The 20,489-nt window shown below is 38.1% G+C and overlaps 2 protein-coding genes across 2 annotated transcripts in view; one reads left to right on the top strand and one right to left on the bottom strand.

Annotated features, from left to right (window-relative positions):
- LOC145770257 (serine/threonine-protein kinase ATR-like) overlaps positions 1-13,600 on the bottom strand; it is a 36,733-nt gene extending 23,133 nt beyond the window's left edge. Inside the window, exons 1-14 of the mRNA XM_082581855.1 lie at positions 13,479-13,600; positions 12,038-12,167; positions 11,640-11,769; positions 9,472-9,642; positions 8,096-8,277; positions 7,410-7,562; positions 4,148-6,093; positions 3,685-3,915; positions 3,175-3,382; positions 2,676-2,827; positions 1,786-2,002; positions 1,325-1,437; positions 474-603; positions 84-260 (exon numbers count right to left, since the gene is read on the bottom strand). Of these exons, the coding sequence (XP_082437981.1) occupies positions 84-260; positions 474-603; positions 1,325-1,437; positions 1,786-2,002; positions 2,676-2,827; positions 3,175-3,382; positions 3,685-3,915; positions 4,148-6,093; positions 7,410-7,562; positions 8,096-8,277; positions 9,472-9,642; positions 11,640-11,769; positions 12,038-12,167; positions 13,479-13,537 (3,999 nt within the window). The 5' untranslated portion in view covers positions 13,538-13,600. The remainder of the gene's footprint in view (positions 1-83; positions 261-473; positions 604-1,324; positions 1,438-1,785; positions 2,003-2,675; positions 2,828-3,174; positions 3,383-3,684; positions 3,916-4,147; positions 6,094-7,409; positions 7,563-8,095; positions 8,278-9,471; positions 9,643-11,639; positions 11,770-12,037; positions 12,168-13,478) is intronic.
- A 3,477-nt stretch (positions 13,601-17,077) lies between these two features.
- LOC145770253 (uncharacterized) lies at positions 17,078-17,773 on the top strand. Its single transcript, XM_082581852.1, has one exon. The coding sequence runs from the start codon at positions 17,078-17,080 to the stop codon at positions 17,771-17,773; it is 696 nt and encodes a 231-aa protein (XP_082437978.1).
- Positions 17,774-20,489: the final 2,716 nt, after the last annotated feature.

Here is a 20,489-nt window from a genome sequence, read left to right as displayed (position 1 = left end):
ACACTTTCGGGACTAACACACAAACTACACAAAACAAACATTGCACAACTACAGTAATATACCATACGAACTAATCAAGCGACCTGTTCTAGGGTGTTCAAGAAGCTGTTTTGATTCTGTTTGTTCTTCTTCATTTCTTTCGCTACGTGATCACGGACACGCTTCAGTGACGCATCATCTGGGAGGAAGGACAGTTCACCGATGTTGCTCCCAGTGTGAGCTTTCTGGTCAACCACTAAGTACTCCAGAATCCCTGAGACCTTAAATCAATGAAGAGAAGTTTTGAGTTGAGTTGAGCAAATACAAGGCATCCAAACAACTGACACCTTCAACGTCAACACTTTGATCAAAGTGGCAGTCTAATTATAGTTTTGAAGTACCATTAAAACTAAACGACACTGCTGAGAAAGCCAATGAACTGGGTACTTCATCCTTATCATGACGTCATCACCGAGATGCAAACGTGACCTCACCTGGGTCGGGTACTTCCCCATAAATGGCATGAGCATGACGGCGACCTGGCTGAGCAGACCTCCAAGGATGACGGGGTCCACGCAGTGCACAAGTGCGTGCCAGGCCTTGCAACAGACATCAGCGTGGGAGCTGGAACAAATAAACCACAATCTCAAACTATGAAGTTAACTGCAAATACAAGCAGGTGTCACAGCGACCAACTGGGCAGTGGGCAACCTTGATAATTGAGGATAATGTCCAGGCCCTTGCCAGCAAATGGAAGTAATCAACTAATAATGCACCGCAGTGATGAACTGCAGATCGCAGATCAGAACTGACGATGCACTGAATAAGTGCGAAATATATTTTCTGTAACATCTACTGACAACTGATCCCTGTTACCTTAGCAATTGAGGTTTTAGCTTTCTAGATATGGAACAGGGATCGTTTCAGAATAAGACTAGGTCAGAAAGCGAGGCAGACTCCGACGCAGCTCAGCATCAGCCAAGAGCAGTTAGCTACACCGCAGTGATGCCAAGAAGTCTGGTGCGACACATATTGTGGAGAAAACACATTGTATGCTAGCAGTTCTGAGGATTCGTATTGTTATGATGCGCAAAACGTCAATGAAGCAATAACAACCAGTTTTATGTTTATGATTTTGCCTTCACTGCTTTACTTTCACACTCTTCAAAAGAAACGCAGAAAATGAACATCCAAATTTATTAATAATAATAATCGGTTATGTTATTTACATAGTTTAAAATAGCACAGTATGAATGTTAAACCAGACCCAACAGGACAAATCAGTTCTGTAACGTTGTTGCAATGTTATGGAAAGCGTAACTAGGATACAACACTCAGTACCCACCTGTCCGCAAACACTTGTTGCGCCAGGCACACAGTGTTCACGATCTTTACCGATACCGCGGTCACGTCCGATCTGTCCATCATGTTGAGAAGACAGATCAAGCTCTCAAAAGTCTGGACACAAATAAAGAAGAATAAAAAATAGGTCTTTTCCACTCTGGTGAGCAAAGCAACTATGCAGAGTACCCAGACAGCAAATTAGTCGTTTTTTTGCATTTATTCAACATCTGCAGGTCTACGTTGAATCAACGCAAAAAATGACTGATTTACTGTCTGGATATTTGTGAAACTTAATTTTCGGTTTATTATATAGTTAGTTACTTTCACCATTCTATACCACTTTGGTAGTTCACTCCAAGTAGACATTCCAGCGGCTGCTTTGCACGTATCAACAAATTACATCCCTTAATGGACATCGAACGACATGCATTGCATGCCCAAAAACAAAAATGAACAACTCGCCTGTTTCTTATCAGAGAAAGTGACTGTAGGAAGCCGTAGTTGACCATTGAAGTAGGTGAGCAAGGACAAGAAGTGCGGCCTGACAAGCTCCGACACTGCAAGCACTTTGCCATCGTTCGTCTTCACCTCATGCATTAGTTGGAGAACCTCGCAAATCCTCTCATTGCTAATGCTCATGTGCGCCAACAAGAGTTGAGTTAAGCTGCCATATGTCATTCTGAAATTGAAGGTAAAAGCAAGAGAGGAATTTAATAACACAGAGTAAATGTAAATAGAAAAAAAAACAGATTGACATTCAATAAAAAGCCATATTGTTATATTACGTCGTATACATTACATATGCAAGGGTTATTCCAAGGATAAAATGTAGCAATTGCAAACAAAGTGTTCAATGCATGCAGCAGAGCTAACACAGTTATAGAAAATCTAAACTGGCTAAGTCATGCACCACCTGAGGCTTCATGCTAGGCGCAATTATCAGGCGCAACACTTATTCAAATATATTTTTTCTCATTGTTATGCTTATTCTATTTGAATAAGTGCGGCGCCTGATGCTAGGACATCTAGCATGAACCCTTAGGTGGCGCATGACTTAGCCAGTTTAGGTTTTCTATATTCATATACAAGGGTTACACACAGAAGTGGGCCTTGCAAGAGAAACCGTTTGAAGCAAAAGTTATTCCTTCTTAGTTTTAAACTAATTAGATAAAGTTCTGATTAATCACCTTTATTGCATCTGCTACAGTAGGCTAGATCTTTATCAAAAACTGACACGTTTAAAAGATATTTCAAAATAACTTTTAAGGCACACGGAGGATGACGAATACGCTCCGTTTTATCAAAACACACAGCAACCAAGCAAAGGAATCAAAGCCAATCACGATGCTCACAATATGAGGGATTCCTTTTTGAGTCTGGTTTGCTTCTCTAGGAAATTGAAAAGTGGTTCAAGTTGAAATCCTGAGACCACAGCATGGCAGAAAATAAACTTGAAGTTCTGCATGATGACGTCAGGGATTGCGCAGTTGGATGTTCTGGAAAACTATAGTAAACACAGTCGCATCTCATTGAGGGAACACTGTATCTGCACCACAATCACATACATCATTTCAACAGACAGTAACACATGTTAATATCAATTTTGCTTTAAACGTTTCATCTTTGACAGTCATAGCCTCGAAATGTAACTATGAAAAGACAAACTTAGTAAACATCTCTCCACTAAAGTAGCACAACAAAGTATTTCAAAAAGTTACTCAAGTGTTAAACATTGTTTGCGTGACAAAAACTTATTTCATTCTAAAATGTATAAAATTATCCACAATCACTTTCGACCAAACGCTCGAAAGCATCATCGGCACAATCCTAGCTCTAACAACTGATCCCTACCAGAGAGAGCAGCTCCTCTCGCTTGTCCGGAGGGCAGGAGGAGTCACACACCACAATAGGAGGGAGGAGATATTGAAGATTTCCCGCCAAGAAGTCCTGGACCGGTAGGTGGAACAAGTGTGCCGTATCTTCTATTACACATAGCGGTCGGCGAGATTTGTGCTGCCCATCGACCAACGCTTCAGCAACAAAGTAACAAAGTTTCTTCCTGTAATTTAAATAACCATTCTACAATTTTAGGTAAAATAGTATCAATACCAACTTTTACTGTACAATGCTCAATGGTAACGTTTGAAAAAAAGTCTGCAATCCATCACTTGCAACCAACAATATTGGTAGTAAACTGCATCTTCTATAAAGCAAAGCTTTGGAAATCATGGATAGCATTGTCTACATCTCTCAACAAACAACGAGATTGTTACACGTGGGCATATCTTCTGGGAGCTTATACTATTAATCGCTTTGGCTCAACACGACCAACTTCCTGGAGGAGGGTTTGCCTTTACTGACCTGTTACTCTTGAACGCTGCTTCGTATAAATTCGATAACTCTTCCAGTTGTAGATGGGCAGAGGAGCTTATTTGTACAGAGACGAACGAAAAAAGTTTGCATAAAAAACACAAAGCACTAGTAAAGAGCGGTTCTTCAGTGAGGCTGCGATGCGCGCACATACGGGCCAGGGTTCCACAAAGGCGAGATATGTTGCATAATGTTACAGTTTGCTTGTCTTTCACAGCTTTTCTAAAGAAACAGAAAATAAAAATTTGTCTTTCATTATATCATCACGGAGACGTAAAGGCAAGTTCCATACAACCCAAAATATGCAACACTGCGATGACATGGCATAGAGGTATATATAGAGGTACAAAGTTGCTTTGACTAAGTTTAATCCTTCTAATAGTAATGGCAAAATTAAATGTTACAAATTTATTGAATTGTGGTACATTAACTTCAAAATCAAAAATTTGCTTACCGTAACAAAGCCGTCACTTGCTCAAGGAAAATCCCATGCCACTTGCCCATGCCATCGCCGCCGATGGACAGAAAGTCTAATTCGAGATTTGTTACAGGTAAGTCGGAGTCGAGATATTTTACCCACTTTACCAGCAGAGTGTGAGCCTGTGGGTCAGTTTTAGGGGCATGTTGAAGCACACTAGCGATCCCGCCTACCAGCAGACCAAACAATGTTTCTCGTTCTTTGTGACGATGAGTAGAGCTAGCTTCAATCAAACTTTGACAGGTAGCCCTTTCAATTTCAACAAATAAAGTCAATTTACTGCCATCCAGCGGCAAAGAATCTTCATCAAAATTTCTCAAAATTTTCCTTTGCAACATCATGGCAGGTGTAGGGGAATGATCAACTTCGCGTAAATAGGTGCAGGAAGAAGACTTTCCCAACAATGCCTCCTTTAGTGGTTGAAGGCATGTGATGAGTTGGTCGACCAGTTCATCAAAAACAGAGTCAAGCTTTGTTCCTTTTAGATAACCAACCGCTTCAGTAACAATTTGGTTGATACCAGGCGAGTTGGCTTTAGTACAAATAGTCGGAAGCAATGAAAATGACGTCATTTCAACGTTCAAGCAACGAGACGAGAAACTCCACCGCACAAGAATCGACAACCTCCACAAGATGGCCGTAGAGGCTGGCAACACTGCCAGGCTAGTGAGACAACTATTGACAATTGAAAGTTTTTCTGCTTCATTTTTCTTGAGAGCATTGAGTTCTGTGTACCCAACAGCATGCAACGTTTGAGACAATGTAATCATGAAAGTTTTTGAGAAAAGGTTTCTTGAACCAAACTTTAAATCGTTTGCAGGGAAGTCTTCTAGCCACAATAAAGATAACACAACAGCGAGTATGTCTGAAAGATTCTTGGCTTCTTGATTCTGCGGTTTTTGCAGTTCATCGTGTACAATATGAAGCCAATTGGCAAATAATTGTCCTAGTTTAGCAACCAACCCATAAACAACAATCACAAGGTCCGGGTTCAATTCCTTGTTCACTTTCGAGCATTCGGTCGCAATGAAACTAAAACTTTCCAAGCACTTCATGAAAACATTTGAAATTACCGATTCCTTGTAGACGTGGCAAAACAAAGCAACGCATGTGCTGTCGTCCTTCACCATAGTAAACGATAGGACAAACGGCTGAAACAATCGTGACAAATTCTCTAAGTGTTTTCTTGTCCTCTTCAGAACTCCATCTAAGGCAACTTCTTGGTTTTTGTACTCGCTAGCCAGTATCTCCTGTTCTGCGGCCAGGTCCTTGCAAACGTTTTGTAAGACCTCAAGTAAATGAGGAGGATCTTTCTTTGTGGTTTTATTTTCATCTTTTGGTTCTTCAGCCGCGTGGGAGCGCTTCCGAGAGAGCGGATGTGCGCTTTTCTTCAGAGAAGCACTTGGAGGGAATTCGGAAACGGAAAAACTCTTTTCTTTGTCAACATAACACAAAAACACAAAGAAATAGAGAAGAACATCAGATAGAAATTCATTACCAGGATGACTGAAACTTTCTCTAACCAAGAAATGTGTCAACTTGTGGCAGTTTGAGATAAACTGCGAGGACAAAGCCTCTGTCTTACCGGCCCAGCGATGAAGTGCTGTGATGACGATATAGCGACAGACAGATAAACATGGTGTATCACATGATGAAGGCTTTAGATCACACAGAAGTATATCGGTAAGCATGATAGTGTATCTTATGTCTAATTGTAATCTTGGTTTTGGTAAATTGGACAAACACAATCGATCACCAGTCGACTTCGTACCAAAGAAATAACAAATAAATTCAGTTAAAGCTTCTTCATAACTATTGATCTCTTCTTCACAGCATCCCACCTCTAAATAAGAAGACTTGGCGCTGCCCGTAGCGCTCTGCTCGATCATTGGAATGGCACAGGATGTGAAAGAGTCCGCAATCTGTGAAGAAAAAATAGTAGAATTTTAGAACAATTTTCTTGCGGTTTGTTGATCGAAGTTTCTGGATACGTTTGAGGTTCAGACATTCGCTGTTTCTGTCAAAATCTTCCAGTTACTCAAATGTATTTCATGGGCGAAAACATGTAGTGGCCAGGGTTGGAAAAAATCATGATTTTTTTAAAAAAATCAAAAAAATCGGATTTTTTAATCGGATTTTTAATCGGATTAATCGATTTAAATCGGATTTTTTTGATTTAAATCAGATTTTTTTGATTTTTTTTATATAAAAAAGCGTCGCGTCTACTTGGGGGAAAGAGATCATTGTAGTAAGATAGCAGAATTATTTTTAACCCCTTGATTGATTGAAAGGCTTTGGTTTGCAAGTGTTTAATCATTTTTATTATCATATTGTAGGCTAGCCTGTCTATTGCACATATTTTTAAGTAGGGTTGCTTGATTTAATTATTTTATTATTTTTAAGTAGGTGTGATATGTTGCTTTATACTAAATCATAATGTGCATATCGAGATTGAGGTACGTCTCAGACTGTCATCTCACTACACTAAGATCTTTCCTTAGGTTTGAGCACACATCACTTTGCTTTTTTGCTCAACTGATGCATAGCCTACAACCACTCTTTTTGGCTTTTGCAAAGAATGTTTACCGGTGTAATATAATTATGTTACCGACATTCCATACCAAAACAATAAAAGTTCAGATGACACAAAATTGCAGTTTATTTTGCATTGAGAAGTTTGTACATAAATACAAGCTCACCAGCTTTTGCAGTGCCCAATCGATTTCGAGCTTCTGATTGAACCAGACCAAAAGTGGAAAAAACTCGCTCAAAAACTATGTTTAGTGAACAACACCGTTTGTGAACTGCCAAGTAAACTAAGTTGCCTTTCAAAGCATGCATAGCCTATAGCCTAAAGTATTTAAATATAACTTTTGTATTACAGAGAAGCAGTGAAACGTTTGTTGATGTATTTATTTTTATTTTAGCAAATAAAAAATCATTTGATTTTTTTAATTGATTTTTTTGATTTTTATTGTTTGATTTAAATCATGATTTAAATCAATGATTTAAATCATTTGATTTAAATCAACCAACCCTGGTAGTGGCGTCAATTATTTCTTTGAGAAATGCAATTCAACAAGAAAAACAAATTTTTGAAAAATTATTTTATTTAAAATTTTGGGTGCAGTAACTGCTGAATACTGTGCACAGATCCAAGTAGTTGCATCACAATTCACAAATTTCATGTGCGGTACGTCCAACATTTTGGAAAACAAACTGCCAAGTAAGCACACACCTCGGATGATGGGAACTCCTCATAAAACATCCTTGCAAACTTCATGGAAATGACCTTCAAAGACAAACCACCGAATTTAATTTGATGAAATATCACCCGCCAAATATCGTCGCATTTGTGGAATACCAGCATGCTCACATCGCACGCGTGAAGCTGAAAATAGATGTTTGTTAAAACACGCGACTTCGGATGTTTTCTAAGCCTAATAGTGCACTTTTTGTTAAAATAAATTGCAAACAAAACTGTTAAGATGTTGCTCAATTAATAACATTGTCATTTCAAAATGTCATTAAGGGATAGCACTGTCAATAAACATTTGGTTATATAAACCAACACTTCAACTTCGGTGACCAGACCATTGTATGGGTTTTTTAAATTTCTACAAGTCTGTGAAACTGCCTGGATTAGAATTCTACAGTGACTTTCTCATTACCAATCAAACTATTTGTTCAAAACCAGTATTTTTAATTTTTGTTACACTGCTAAAAATATTTCTCATTAATAAAGGATGATTCATTGTGCGCTGCCATTAAAATATTATGAATAGTTTCTGATAACGACTAGCATTTTTGCCAACACAGATCTCATTGAAGAGCATTGTTTTTAACTTCAACCATGAAAGCAGGCACACAAACTCACAATAATAGCCTAAGCAAATTATACTTGATGAGTTGCGTTATCCAAACCTGAAGCAACCCAGTACACACACACTGCCACCTCTCTAAGCCTTCAAAAGAAGTTATTTTCAAAGATGGAATGCTTAGAAATTCTGCTGTTGTAAGTCTGAAGGCTTTCAATGATATGTCATGACCGGTCTCTTTAAAATCATCATTCATTGGAAAGAAAGAGTTTTCAATCTCGTGTAATTCTGCAGAATAGTGATATTTAAACAAAAATACAGAGCCTAAAATGTAGATACTAAACATATGTTCAGCAAACGTTTCGAAAACTATACTGTATTCATCTTCAGTGCAATAAATGTGATTTCATATTAGATATTTCATATGATGCAATGATAATAATCAGTGACATTTCATAATATGCAAAATAACCAAGAAGGAACGAGTCAAAATAGTTTTTTTCTTGAGAAACAACCAAAAACACTCCTTAGTAAACGACACGATTCTCTCATCTAAGCACTAAGCAGTGTGCAAGGTTTGCAAAGAGACAACAATGCACTACAAATGTTTACCGGAATGGCCCGTTTTTGGAGACGCCGACACCGAGAAATCCCTATATGGAGAAAGCCTTTTTTGGAGAAAACCAATTCAGTGATTTTTTGAAAGACCAGCGACAGCTTCTGTTTATTTAGAGAATTTGTGGGGATCATTTAGTTAGGCGGTTTTTGTGTTTACCTTCCCATACCCATGCAAACGAGCAGTTATTGCTTCGGTGAGGTAGATGTAAATTCTTGCGGGTATAGGCTATAGCGATATCTAGCAACGATTATTTTGGTGGCCGGTCGATTGGTCGACAGACATTTGGTCGACAGTCATTTGGTCGACAGTCATTTGGTCGACAGACATTTGGTCGACAGGACGTTTGGTCGACATGTCACAGTGGTGGATCATGTTAGTATCATTGAGGGGGGGGGGGGCGATTTCATCTGACAAAGAAACATAGTCTGCCTGACAGGTTAATAATGTTGATTTATTAGGTACGTTTTAAGAAAGCGATTGCCAGATTTGCCACAGATGTGTAAACCGTGATAATGATTCATGCGTCACAAGTATGGCTATGAAACGCTGTTTGATACTTTTTTTGCGGAGACTTTAGTTGAGACTTTTTTGCTTTGAAGACTTTATTTGATTAACCTCTTATAAGCTAATTCCTTTAAATAATCAGATGCCACTGTGCTATTTTAGAAATCTTTGAAAAAGGTTGTGTCTGAAAAAGACTTTCTCGGAATTTGGATATCTCCAAATCGTAGCAGACCGAGTCTTCACTATATGTTGCACATAACAATCCTGTAAAAAACGTACATGCTCAAAAGGTTTGCTTTTGCATGCAATCCTATTTGCTAGAGTTTCATACGCAATAGTGAAGTAAAGGGGCAACGTACCTGTCAAGAGATCAACTAATTTTATGAGCAGTTCTTGATGTAACTTCACATTCTTCATTTTAATCAATTGCATCCATAACAATATTATTCTATTAGCCACATCATGGAGCTGCTTCAGTTCCAAGCAAGTGGTAATTTGAACCAACCGTGAATACAAGAGATTTGCAAAATCTATTAATATTAAAAATAATCTAAAAACAAAGGTTAAGAAGTAGAAAATATGGCAACACTGTTTTGCATTCTTGTGAAAGTGTGGACATCCTGGTGAGAATTCGTTCATTTTTGCAACAATTCAACAGATATATAAATGAAGATTAACGTGAGGATCACAAATGACCCAACACTGTAAGGCAATCAAGTTCAAGATACGACCTTGTTGGTTCCTCCAAGCGATTACAACCGTGACAGGAAAATTGCCCGCCGGAAAATTGCCCGGGTAGGAATATTGTCCGCCGGAAACTTGCCCGTGTGGGAAGATTGCCGTCGAGAAAATTGCCACCTGGAAAATTGCCCGTCTTTGAGGAAGAAATAGCTGCGAAAAAACTCCAGCTGTGAGTCTGTATTGAACCATTGTTCCTCAAATAGTCTAAACTTAGGACCCTTGCAACCAGCTTGGTGCGACGAGATTTAATTATCACGTTTTGACACTGATCTTTGTCATGTATTAGACGAAATTCATGAAGTAGCCTACTTTAATCTGTAGCAAACTTGAAAATGCACATTAGGCAATTCGCAGTAATAAAGGCACATCACATCATAAATTTATCATTTAGACATTGAAAGTAGCAACAACTTTCATGTGGGAATGACAAGTATGGGGAAGGTTTAATTGATATCAGAAATTTACATGATTACTATTGTTGCTCATGTGTTAACCAAAGCGATCATACAGAAGGCAAATAATGAAAATACATCCATCAATTCATCTACAAGAATGTCTTTTCAGCGCTTACTTTTTACGATGGTCACCATTTTGGGGTGACAAAATTTAAGACAATAGCTTAATCCGAAAGAAGACTGTCCTTAGAACACAGTGTAAAGCTGTATACTTTTGTCGGCATGAGATAAAGAGTTGATATTTATATTCCCCAGAAGCATTTTTTCATTTAGTTTTTGTATTTGCAGATTAAATTTATCACGCCTTTTATCACAGCTGGACGCTAAGTTTAAACTATTTGAGGAACAATGGTTCAATACAGACTCCAGCTGGACTTTTGTCACAGCTATTTTCTTACTCAAAGACGGGCAATTTTCCGGGTGGCAATTTTCTCGACGGCAATGTTCCCACACGGACAGTTTTCTGGCGGGCAATATTCCCACACGGGCAATTTTCCGACGGGCAATTTTCCTAGTGCCGATTACAACATATCTATTTACATCAACTACACAACACATCCCAAAACAAACGTATGAACCAGTGCCATGGCATAATGGCACAAGGCACACTACCACTGTTGGATTGAAAGATCTGAGTGTCCAGTTTTATTATGTCTCAAAAAAACAATTTCATGGCTTTATCACACATATGCAAGTATATAATTAAACTGAGGACTGCTGGCCCCTGGGAATGTGTGGTAACTTTTAAGAGTGTGCAACAGATTGGGGTTTGCTTTTAGCAGCATGATCGTTGCTTACTTCACAATGTAGATATTAACGACCTGTTTTAGCCTGAAGCTGAAACATGATGGTGCCTGATAACCTGATGCTAAAACACGTCATTAGTATTTACATTGTGAAGCTTTTAAGAGATCATTTTTAAATAGGATTGTAGGATCAAATCAGTTCTTTTGTGTTACACATTAATCTCTAGATATCTATGTATACGATTTAACGTCTCTTGTTCTCTGTATTGTAAGGGTTGGACGATAATAATTAGATAATAAATTGTGCTGGTGAGTATAAAAAACACCACTTTGCAATATATATATAAGTGTAGTTGCGTACGAATGACAATAAATCGCCTGATATCAGTCTTGGTAAAAACATTGTGGCGTATTTATTGATTCTGTCTATACATTAAACGTTTATTGTGGTGCATGTTGAATGAGTGACAAGGACTGAGAGCCACTGGCATAAACATTAACCTCACCTCTATACAGCTTCTAAAAGCTTTAACCAAAATAGTAAAGATGAAATATCACAAAATCGGAAATTAAATAAAAACTTGCCAGTGTATTCATTTAAGTAATCATCTGCATCTTCTTTCACAAGTGCGTGGCATTGTTCAGTTGACGGGACAAACACTGGATGTGGAAGCTCATCAACGAGATAGTAAAAGAAATCAAGAACAGTTTGGGTCTAAATTTATAATTAAATAACATATCGGTTTGTGTAAGATAACAAAACATAGCATAATAAATTTATTGTTATTACATTGATATCCATTAATTAAATCTTGAGTTTCCTTTAAGTCTTATTAATGTACGCGAAAACTTATCTTTATTAAAACTGTATAACACGATCAGTAATTGTTTTTTTTTGGTATTCATTTGAGACAGCTTTTTAGTTAGGCTACCTATGATATATCAAAATCTTTCCTTTAAACAGTCTTTAACGAAAAAAATACCTGTGATGAATGATCACGAGCCTTTTTCAGCTCACTGGAAACCTTTCTAACATCAAGTAATTGCTGCTTTATGATGACACAAATACTTTGCTGAATTTTCTTGCAGCATCCCAAAAGCAAATCATTTGAACTGCAATGTAAAAGTTAGTCAAAAGCAAATCATGCAAAATAGCTGTCATAGGTTTTAAGGTTACAAAACAATAGTCATTTGAAGAATATCCTGAGCTTTAGCATCATAAAATTATAATTGATTGTTGTAAAGTCACAGAACCATCTTTCAACATTTTGACAATATCAAGAAAATTACGAGAATGAAAAGCATGCTGGAAGTACTACTAAAAACAAAAGACAGAACAGAATGGAGGAAGTTCATATGGGAGATCACAGCTGATCAAACATGATCAATCAAAGAAAAAATAATATAAATAATACAAAACTGATGAACATGCAAGCATGTGGTTATGTGCACTAAATGGGGCCAACAATAGCATCAGGCCTCGAAATTCGTTTTTGTTAACGGCGGACAAACGTGTCCGGTCTGAGCAGCTATCTCGGCGGACAAATTAAGATTCACGGCGGACACGCCAGTTTTAGCGTCGATCGTCATGCTTAATCACTTTATCTTGAAAATTCTTTGCCATTTAAGAGCTATGGCTACGGTTTGGAAGGCTTTTTAAAATTTCAGCGAAGGCTTTTATCAGACCAACGACGTGCGCTCGAAAAGTTAAAGCGCCGTGTAGTTGCAATACGCCGCATAACTGATTAACTTCCACCGAACGAGGTCGTGTGGATTTTTGTGTCACAATCCTCTGGGCACGAGTCGGGAAACTTCTACACTACCGCACTACTATTTTCTGCTTTGCAAAGTTTCACTGGGCTTTTTTCTTTAGGTATATTTTTGCGTGTTATGTGAGCGGAAGTAAAGTTTCCATGGGCCTTTTCTTTCTTACTGTAATACCAAAACTTAACAAATTTTGCTACATCTTGCTGTAGTAGCCTACTCGTATAATCTAATTTTGTAACCAACCTTGCCTTATCAATATTACTCAGAGATCAAAGCCAGACATTGTGACGTAAGACTTGAACTAAGTTGCGCGTGCTCCCATCGATTCTTAGCGAAGAATTCACCTTTGTTACGCTGATTCAATGTCATCAATCGTTAAAGCAATGTAAAAATCGAAAGTTTTTCTGCTTGAATGGAATCTAAGGGATACAGTATTCACATTTTCTAGATGAGCGCTATAATGCATGGAAATTATATTCCCACAATCGCAACAATTGTTCGTGCTATGCAATGACGATTTTTATCGCTAGTTCCTGTGTTATTTCTCGGCGGACAAATATGACCGATCTAGAGGGTGCTTCCCACGGACATTACATGCTGTGATGGCGGACATGTCCGCGGTGTCCGCCGTGAATTTCAAGGCCTGAGCATATATACCTTTCAATTGCATTGTAATCATCCACAATGGATTTTAAGATGTTTTCTGTAGAGTCCATAATCCATATATCTAAACTTTAAGCAATGTACTGTAGATACGAGTTACAACTACATTGGCCTATGCTTAGCTATCTTTTATAAATAAAATAAAAAAACGTTATAAGCTTGCATGGCTCAATCTTCAGTATTTTAAATCTATTGTTCTGAAGTGCACCATCTGTGCTGATGTTGTCAAATATATTTCATGTCATACTTCAATTGAACTTAAAAATTTCATGTGCAAAAGAGAAAGTGAAACTGTCAGGATTAAACTTTCAAAGAAGCTTTCCCAGACTAAGAATAAATATTAAATCAAACATCCAATCTCTGTGTACAGCTATGCATACTCCAGTCCATGCTACTGCTACCTAAATATTCTTACTTCTGGAACAAAGCTTCAAGATCAAGTGGCACTGGTTCGACCCTCAGGGTGTGCGCTTGAGCAACACACGTTAAGGACTGCTCTCCATTCAGTGGTATCTAATGGATGGAATAATTTCGCAGCAACAAGACTTCAACAATCGGAAACTTCACTCTATTAATCTCGGTGACCGGGCCTACGTCAGTGATTCAAAGCCTCTACAAGTATGTGAAACTGCCAGGATTAAGCTCTACAAGAAGCTTTCCCAGTCCAAGGATAAAGATTCAATCAATCCCGCGTATTAAGGTACTGTACTGTATCGGTAGTAATCTATATTATATCGATATTGCAGCTAGTACCACTACCATACTTTTTGCTATGAACACAGTAATGATAAAATAGTAAAATGATATGATAACGATTACTGGAACAGTAGTGCCATCCCATAAGGCTTATGGGTAGTGTTGTACGACTGTACGCGTCAATAAATTGACGTCGTCAGCGCAAATTGCCTAAAAACTTTACGGCGTAAAGTACCGGTACTGCGTCAGCTCTCGAAGAAATTGACGGCGTCAGCGCTAATTCTTTGCGCTATTTTAGCCAGGGTCTCACAAAACGAAAGTATTTGTTTAGGCTAACAATAGCTATGAATAAAGAGCAGACATTATGTTTTGAGAATGTATTATAATTAGCTGCTTAGCCTATTACCGGTAGTTATTTCCTTGTAGAAACACAAGCATTTCAAAACGTTTGTCTGACAATCTGCTGCGTTTGGGATGCATAATGTTTTTTCCAAATGAAAACATGTCTTCCACAGCAGTGCTGGACGGTCCCACGAATTACCCATAAGTACCCATAAGCACCATAAGTACCCATAAGTCGCGTCGAATTACCCATAAGTACCCATAAGTCGCGTCGAATTACCCATACGCCCCATAAGTCGCGTCGAATTACCCATAAGCCCCATAAGTCGCGTCGAATTACCCATAAGCCCCATAAGTCGCGTCGAATTACCCATAAGCCCCATAAGTAGCGTCGAATTACCCATAAGTACCCATAAGTCGCGTCGAATTACCCATACGCCCCATAAGTCGTGTCGAATTACCCATAAGCCCCATAAGTCGCGTCGAATTACCCATAAGCCCCGTAAGTCGCGTCGAATTACCCATAAGCCCCATAAGTCGCGTCGAATTACCCATAGGCACCATAAGTAGCATTGAATTACATAGAAGTAACGTCGAATTATCCATAAGCCTGTATAGTGTAGAGTGTAGTCTATAGCCGTCTAGAAGACTAGTAGTCGGCTGCATAGCCGAGTGGTGAGGAGCACGGGCTGGGCGTTCCAAAATATAGTTCGACACCGCTCAAGAGCAGGACACTTGAAGGCATGCCTAAAGGTGGACACGAAGATTGGCTTCGTTGCCTTCCCGTCCGCTTATGTGTAATCTGCAGTTTGCTGCAGCAGATGGAGTGTTTTGTCCAATAAAACACCTTAACATTGGGCAATTTTCCCTATGAACCAGGTGACTGCAGCATAGCAATCGTTCTCGCACTCAGCTAGAGACTTAATTCTTGCTTTGAACTTGATAATTAAAGAAAAAAAAGAATTATGGCAAGGGTGGGAATCAAACCCGTGTCACAAAATTCAATAGCCTTTGCCTCAACCACTCAGACACGCAGGGTTGGCCAAGGAGGTTTCCCCCACTTTAGTTTTACCCGGGTAAAACCCTGGGGGAAACTGGGAAAAACCTTTTGGGGGAAACTGGGAAAAACTGGGGGAAACTGGGTAAAACTTCAGTTGTTGAAATTTGCAAATGTGAATGACTAATAATGATTACTCCTCATAGTTAATGTTTATTACCATCATATTTTGAATGAACCTATAAGATTTCCTGTGCTCATCCTACAAAAAAAGAAAAATACTGTGGTTTACTAATATCTAATAATAGATAGGTCCAATCATTAGTTTACATAGATGAACATACGTATGATACCAGTATGTTATCAAGTTAGATGCTCACCTGTGCCTAACATGCAGTCAGCGAACAAAATTGTAAACATTGAACAACAAAAGCCAAAGAAAGAAAGATTAAGAGCCGGTATAATCTCAGTCATTGATAATATGTCGACAGTCTTCATTGTCGACATTGAACAGCTCGTCATCTAGGGTTTCAGATTCTTTCCATCCAAAGTGTCAATAAACATGCACTAATTTGGCAACCCTCTCATTGCCCAGTCTATTTCTTTGCTTTTAGTGTAGTCATCTAAGCTCAAAAAAAGGGTCAACCTGGAAAAAATTCGTAACTTAACAAATTTGGTACCAAAAGAAGCACAATTTTATGTAGATTAACATATCCAAAATCCTCTTTAATCGACTTTGAGCAAAAAATTTGATAGCAAATTTAGTAAAGGTAGGTATTTCTACCTAATTTTGTCAAAACTCACTTTTTCGATTTTCAAATAAAGTGAATACTGAGAAGTTTGGATATTTACCAGGAATATTACGTATCTTTTCTAACAATAATTGCAGCGTTCATCTGATGAATGGATTCATATCCATTCATCAGGAAAAGCAGAAACAGATACGTTGTTTATTGCTTCACTGACATTTCGCGCATCATGGCAATGCGCATCTTCAGAGCGAATGATGTACAAAAACAAAATTTCGGATTCATATAGCCTACTGTATAGTGACGACAGAAAAAAATAAAATTAATAAACAACAATTTGTATGTGTAATGCAATGCAAAGTCTTCTTATATAATTGTAACGACCAGAAATCTCTTTTCTATGTGAAACTGGGTTACTTCAGCATTGTCGGCTTGTCATATGTGATCTGGGTGATAAAAGCATGCAATTTCGACGTAATTTACAGGCTCTTTGTTGTGCGTAGACTGACTTGAACTTCAAACCGGATGAAACCATGATCACCTAGTTCACAATCACAGTTGTACCGTTTCAGTACGAGGAGCAGTTGATGTCTGAAGGTAAACTGCTTTAGAGTGTCAGACACGTGCATTCCTGTTGGTATGGTCGGTAGGCTACTACATTGATTCTACTGTATTTCGAATCGATGTAAACCGGATTGTTTATAGTTAGGCTATACAGCATATGGGATTTCTAATGATTAATATCTTTGTTGGTATTTGAATAAGGTCATATCAACTACGCAAAGAGTGCCAGACTTTATCTGCAAATGATGAATGATTTCCCATCAACATTCCCAGATTTGCATGAACAGTTCACGCTCAACGGATATCATGTTGTCCGACGAAGCGCTCGATTTTGGAACGGAATTTGGACTGATCTGTCGATTGAACAGGTGTTTATGCGCTCACTGAAGACACGTGGTGGCTTAACCCGTGGAAGAGGGATGACAGAAAATGTAATGCTGACCTGGGTACACACGATGCATGTTTGCGCTTCAATACATGACGCTATGACAACATTAACTGGGAACACACATAAAACAAGCAATCAACATGCAGAATTAGGAACAAGCCGTATGAAGCGAGACAATGATGATTTGGTAAAGATTCGATCTTGGATTGAAAGCCATAACCCCTTCTATGAAATTGAGCCTGTACTAAGAAATATTGCAACAGGAGTTACAGCAACAGAAGGAGATGGAATCAATTGTGATGATGCAGAAAGTGTTGGTGAAGCAATCCAGGATCAACTAGATGGTGTTTCGTATTCAGAAGCAAAAATTAAGAAGAGAGATCAGATCAAGACGCTGGAAGCACTAAAGATTGGTGTAAGAATCGACAAGGAGAAAGTGCATGTCGACCCATTGCTCCTATTTTCCAGGTTGCTTGTGTTGATTGAGAGAGAAGAGGATATACAAAGCTATTTCCAATATGAGCTGACAGCCGTTCCTACCTCGCTGTTTTAGAATTCGATGATGCGAAAATCAAGCAAAGCAAAACTGGGACAGGCTTTAAAGAAAGATGTCACATCCTCCACCTACATATGGGATCAATCATTTCATATACTGGATGGAGGTGCTCTGCTGCATAAAGTAAAGTGGCTCAAAAATCGTCCATATCGGTCAATTTTGGATCAATACACAAAGTATGTAAACAAGAAATATGGACGACCGTGTATAGTTTTTGATGGATATGATAATGGTCCCTACGTAAAAGATCATGAACACAAACGAAGAACAGGGAAAATCAGTGCCTTTGTAAGTTTGGATAACTTAGAAATGATCCCAACATTCAACCAAGAAGTATTTTTGAAGAATGAGCAGAATAAATCACAGTTCATATCTTTCCTATCAGACGAGCTGCGAAGAGAAGGTCATGATGTTCGAAGCAGTTTGGGAGATGCGGACACTCAAATCGTTTCAGCAGCATTGGAGTATGCAGAAGATAACAACAAAGATGTGGTTGTAGTAGCGGCTGACACTGATATTCTAGTGTTGTTGATGTTTCACTGAAAAAATGGTATGCATCTCTACATGCTTTGTGATGCTAGCAACAAAGGTGATAAAGAAATCTGGAAAATTGAAGATTTTGTCAAATCAACTGGAGATGTCATTACAAGTCATATTTTGTTCATCCATGCTTGGTCGGGTTGCAATACTACGTGTGCATTGTTTGGACAAGGTAACCTACAATTTGTTTTTGGCAACTAGGAACTTTCATGATAAACTTGGTTTTACTTGCTTGAATAATGTAAATGTTACTTTACGAAATATTGTATTTAGATAAGCCTTATCGTATTCTTTTTAATATAATTGTACACGAAGAACATATTCGGAATTGCCTTCGTTCTTTACTAATTTTTCGGTTAAGCTATGCACAGGCTACTTATATCTATAATCTTTTATGTCAGGAAAAACTAGTACCATGAAGAAGTTTGGGACAAGGGAGGTGTTCCAAGAAACTGCTAAAGTATTAGAAGACGAAACAGCCACTGCAGAGGAAGTAGAACAAAAATGACTTAAATTGTTAATGTTTAGGTAACTTAAAAAGTTACATTAGTATTATAACGATAATGTCAAGTTCCTACCACCAAATCATCAATAAAAGTTTAAGAAGTGTGTTCAGTTTTAATATAGGCTACAATTTTTATCTTTTTAGCTATGGTGGGAAAGAAAACTAGGCGATAGAAGATTTGCGCTAGCATCAGTTTATGAAGGCAGTAGCAACATCTAAAACGACAATCAAGCCACAGTCTCTCGCTCCAACCAAAAATGCTGCAAAGTATCATTTTCTTCGAATCCATCTGCAGGTGATTGAATGGAAAACACTGATGAGCGTTGAACTAAATCCGCTCGATTGGGGCTGGAAATTATCCAATGGGAGTTACGATCCTATTCTGACAGATTTGAGTGCGGCTCCTGATAACATTCTTCGCTTTGTACGATGTAACTGTAACGTCACTAAGAAAAGTTCTTGCAGTACCAACGTTTGCAGCTGTAGGCGGCACGGGCTACCATGTGTTTCTGCGTGTGGTAGGCTAATTGCAATGGAGTGGATTGTGAAAATTATGACAAAGACGAAGTTTCATCAGACGAAGACAGCGTTGGAAGTGACGAGGAACCGGATAAAAACATATTTAATGTTGAAAAATAAATATCAGATTCAAATTTGGTCAAAATTATTCAAAATCTAACTTTTTTGAAGTGTTGGTTGCAAAAAAAAGCGATTTACAAGTCAGGAAAAGAAATCATGAAAACAAAACTTTTGAAACAATTTTAATTAATTTCAAACGCATTCTACTGATATGATATGTTTGGTTTGACATGTAGATTATTGTTGATAAGTATTTGCAAAGATTGATATTGAATTTTACTATTTACCTTATAACAGTGATATTCCTGATCGTCCATAAAACATTCCTTTTAACCAGTGCATTATGACGCCATTGCTACTGCAAGTAATACAATTTTTCATTGATTTTCTAAATGCTCTGAAAGGTTTACTCAAGTAAGTGAACACAAAACAATGCGCACAAACCAACGATTGCATTCACTGGAAATTCTCGATTGTCAACATTTACATTTTATGCACTAGATGGCGCAACATGTGTTTTAAGTAGCCCATCACTCCCCATTAAACTTATTGTATTCAACAAAGTAAAAAACGAAAAGAAAAAGTGGCTTTACTGGGAGTATTCTTGCATTCCATTCATCCCCAGTATTGAAGAGTAATTACGATATACCAATTATTCTTGTGACGTCATCACGACGTCACATTCAGAATTTTTTACCAAAATGTTGTTACAAAGCTACACATTGCGATATTTGAAAAAACAAAGCAGAAATCAGTATGGAAGTATTAGAAAAGATGATTATAGTTCATTTCCGTTAGGGGGCGCTAGACGCAAATTTCAAATGCCCCTTATTCCATTTGCTCAAAGCCAATTGAAGAGGATTTTGGATATGATGATCTACATAAAATTTTTCTTCTTTTGGTACCAAATTTGTTAAGTTACGAATTTTTTCCGGGTCAAACCCTAATATGACTACACTATTTGTGTGGATTAAAGCCATGCTACTGAACAAGCGTTCTATTCCAGCAATGGATGGTGGGCATGATGATATTGCAATCATCAATGAACAAAACTTCTTTACTGGCTCATTGTTTGCAACTTTTCTTATG

This window comes from Aplidium turbinatum, chromosome 5 (assembly GCF_918807975.1).
Source record: "Aplidium turbinatum chromosome 5, kaAplTurb1.1, whole genome shotgun sequence".
Lineage (NCBI taxonomy): Eukaryota > Metazoa > Chordata > Ascidiacea > Aplousobranchia > Polyclinidae > Aplidium > Aplidium turbinatum.
This window is presented reverse-complemented; position numbering and strand designations above follow the sequence as displayed.

Excerpts from the sequence above, each read along its gene's own strand:
- LOC145770253 (XM_082581852.1), top strand. The coding sequence starts at position 17,078 with ATGAATGATTTCCCATCAACATTCCCAGATTTGCATGAACAGTTCACG.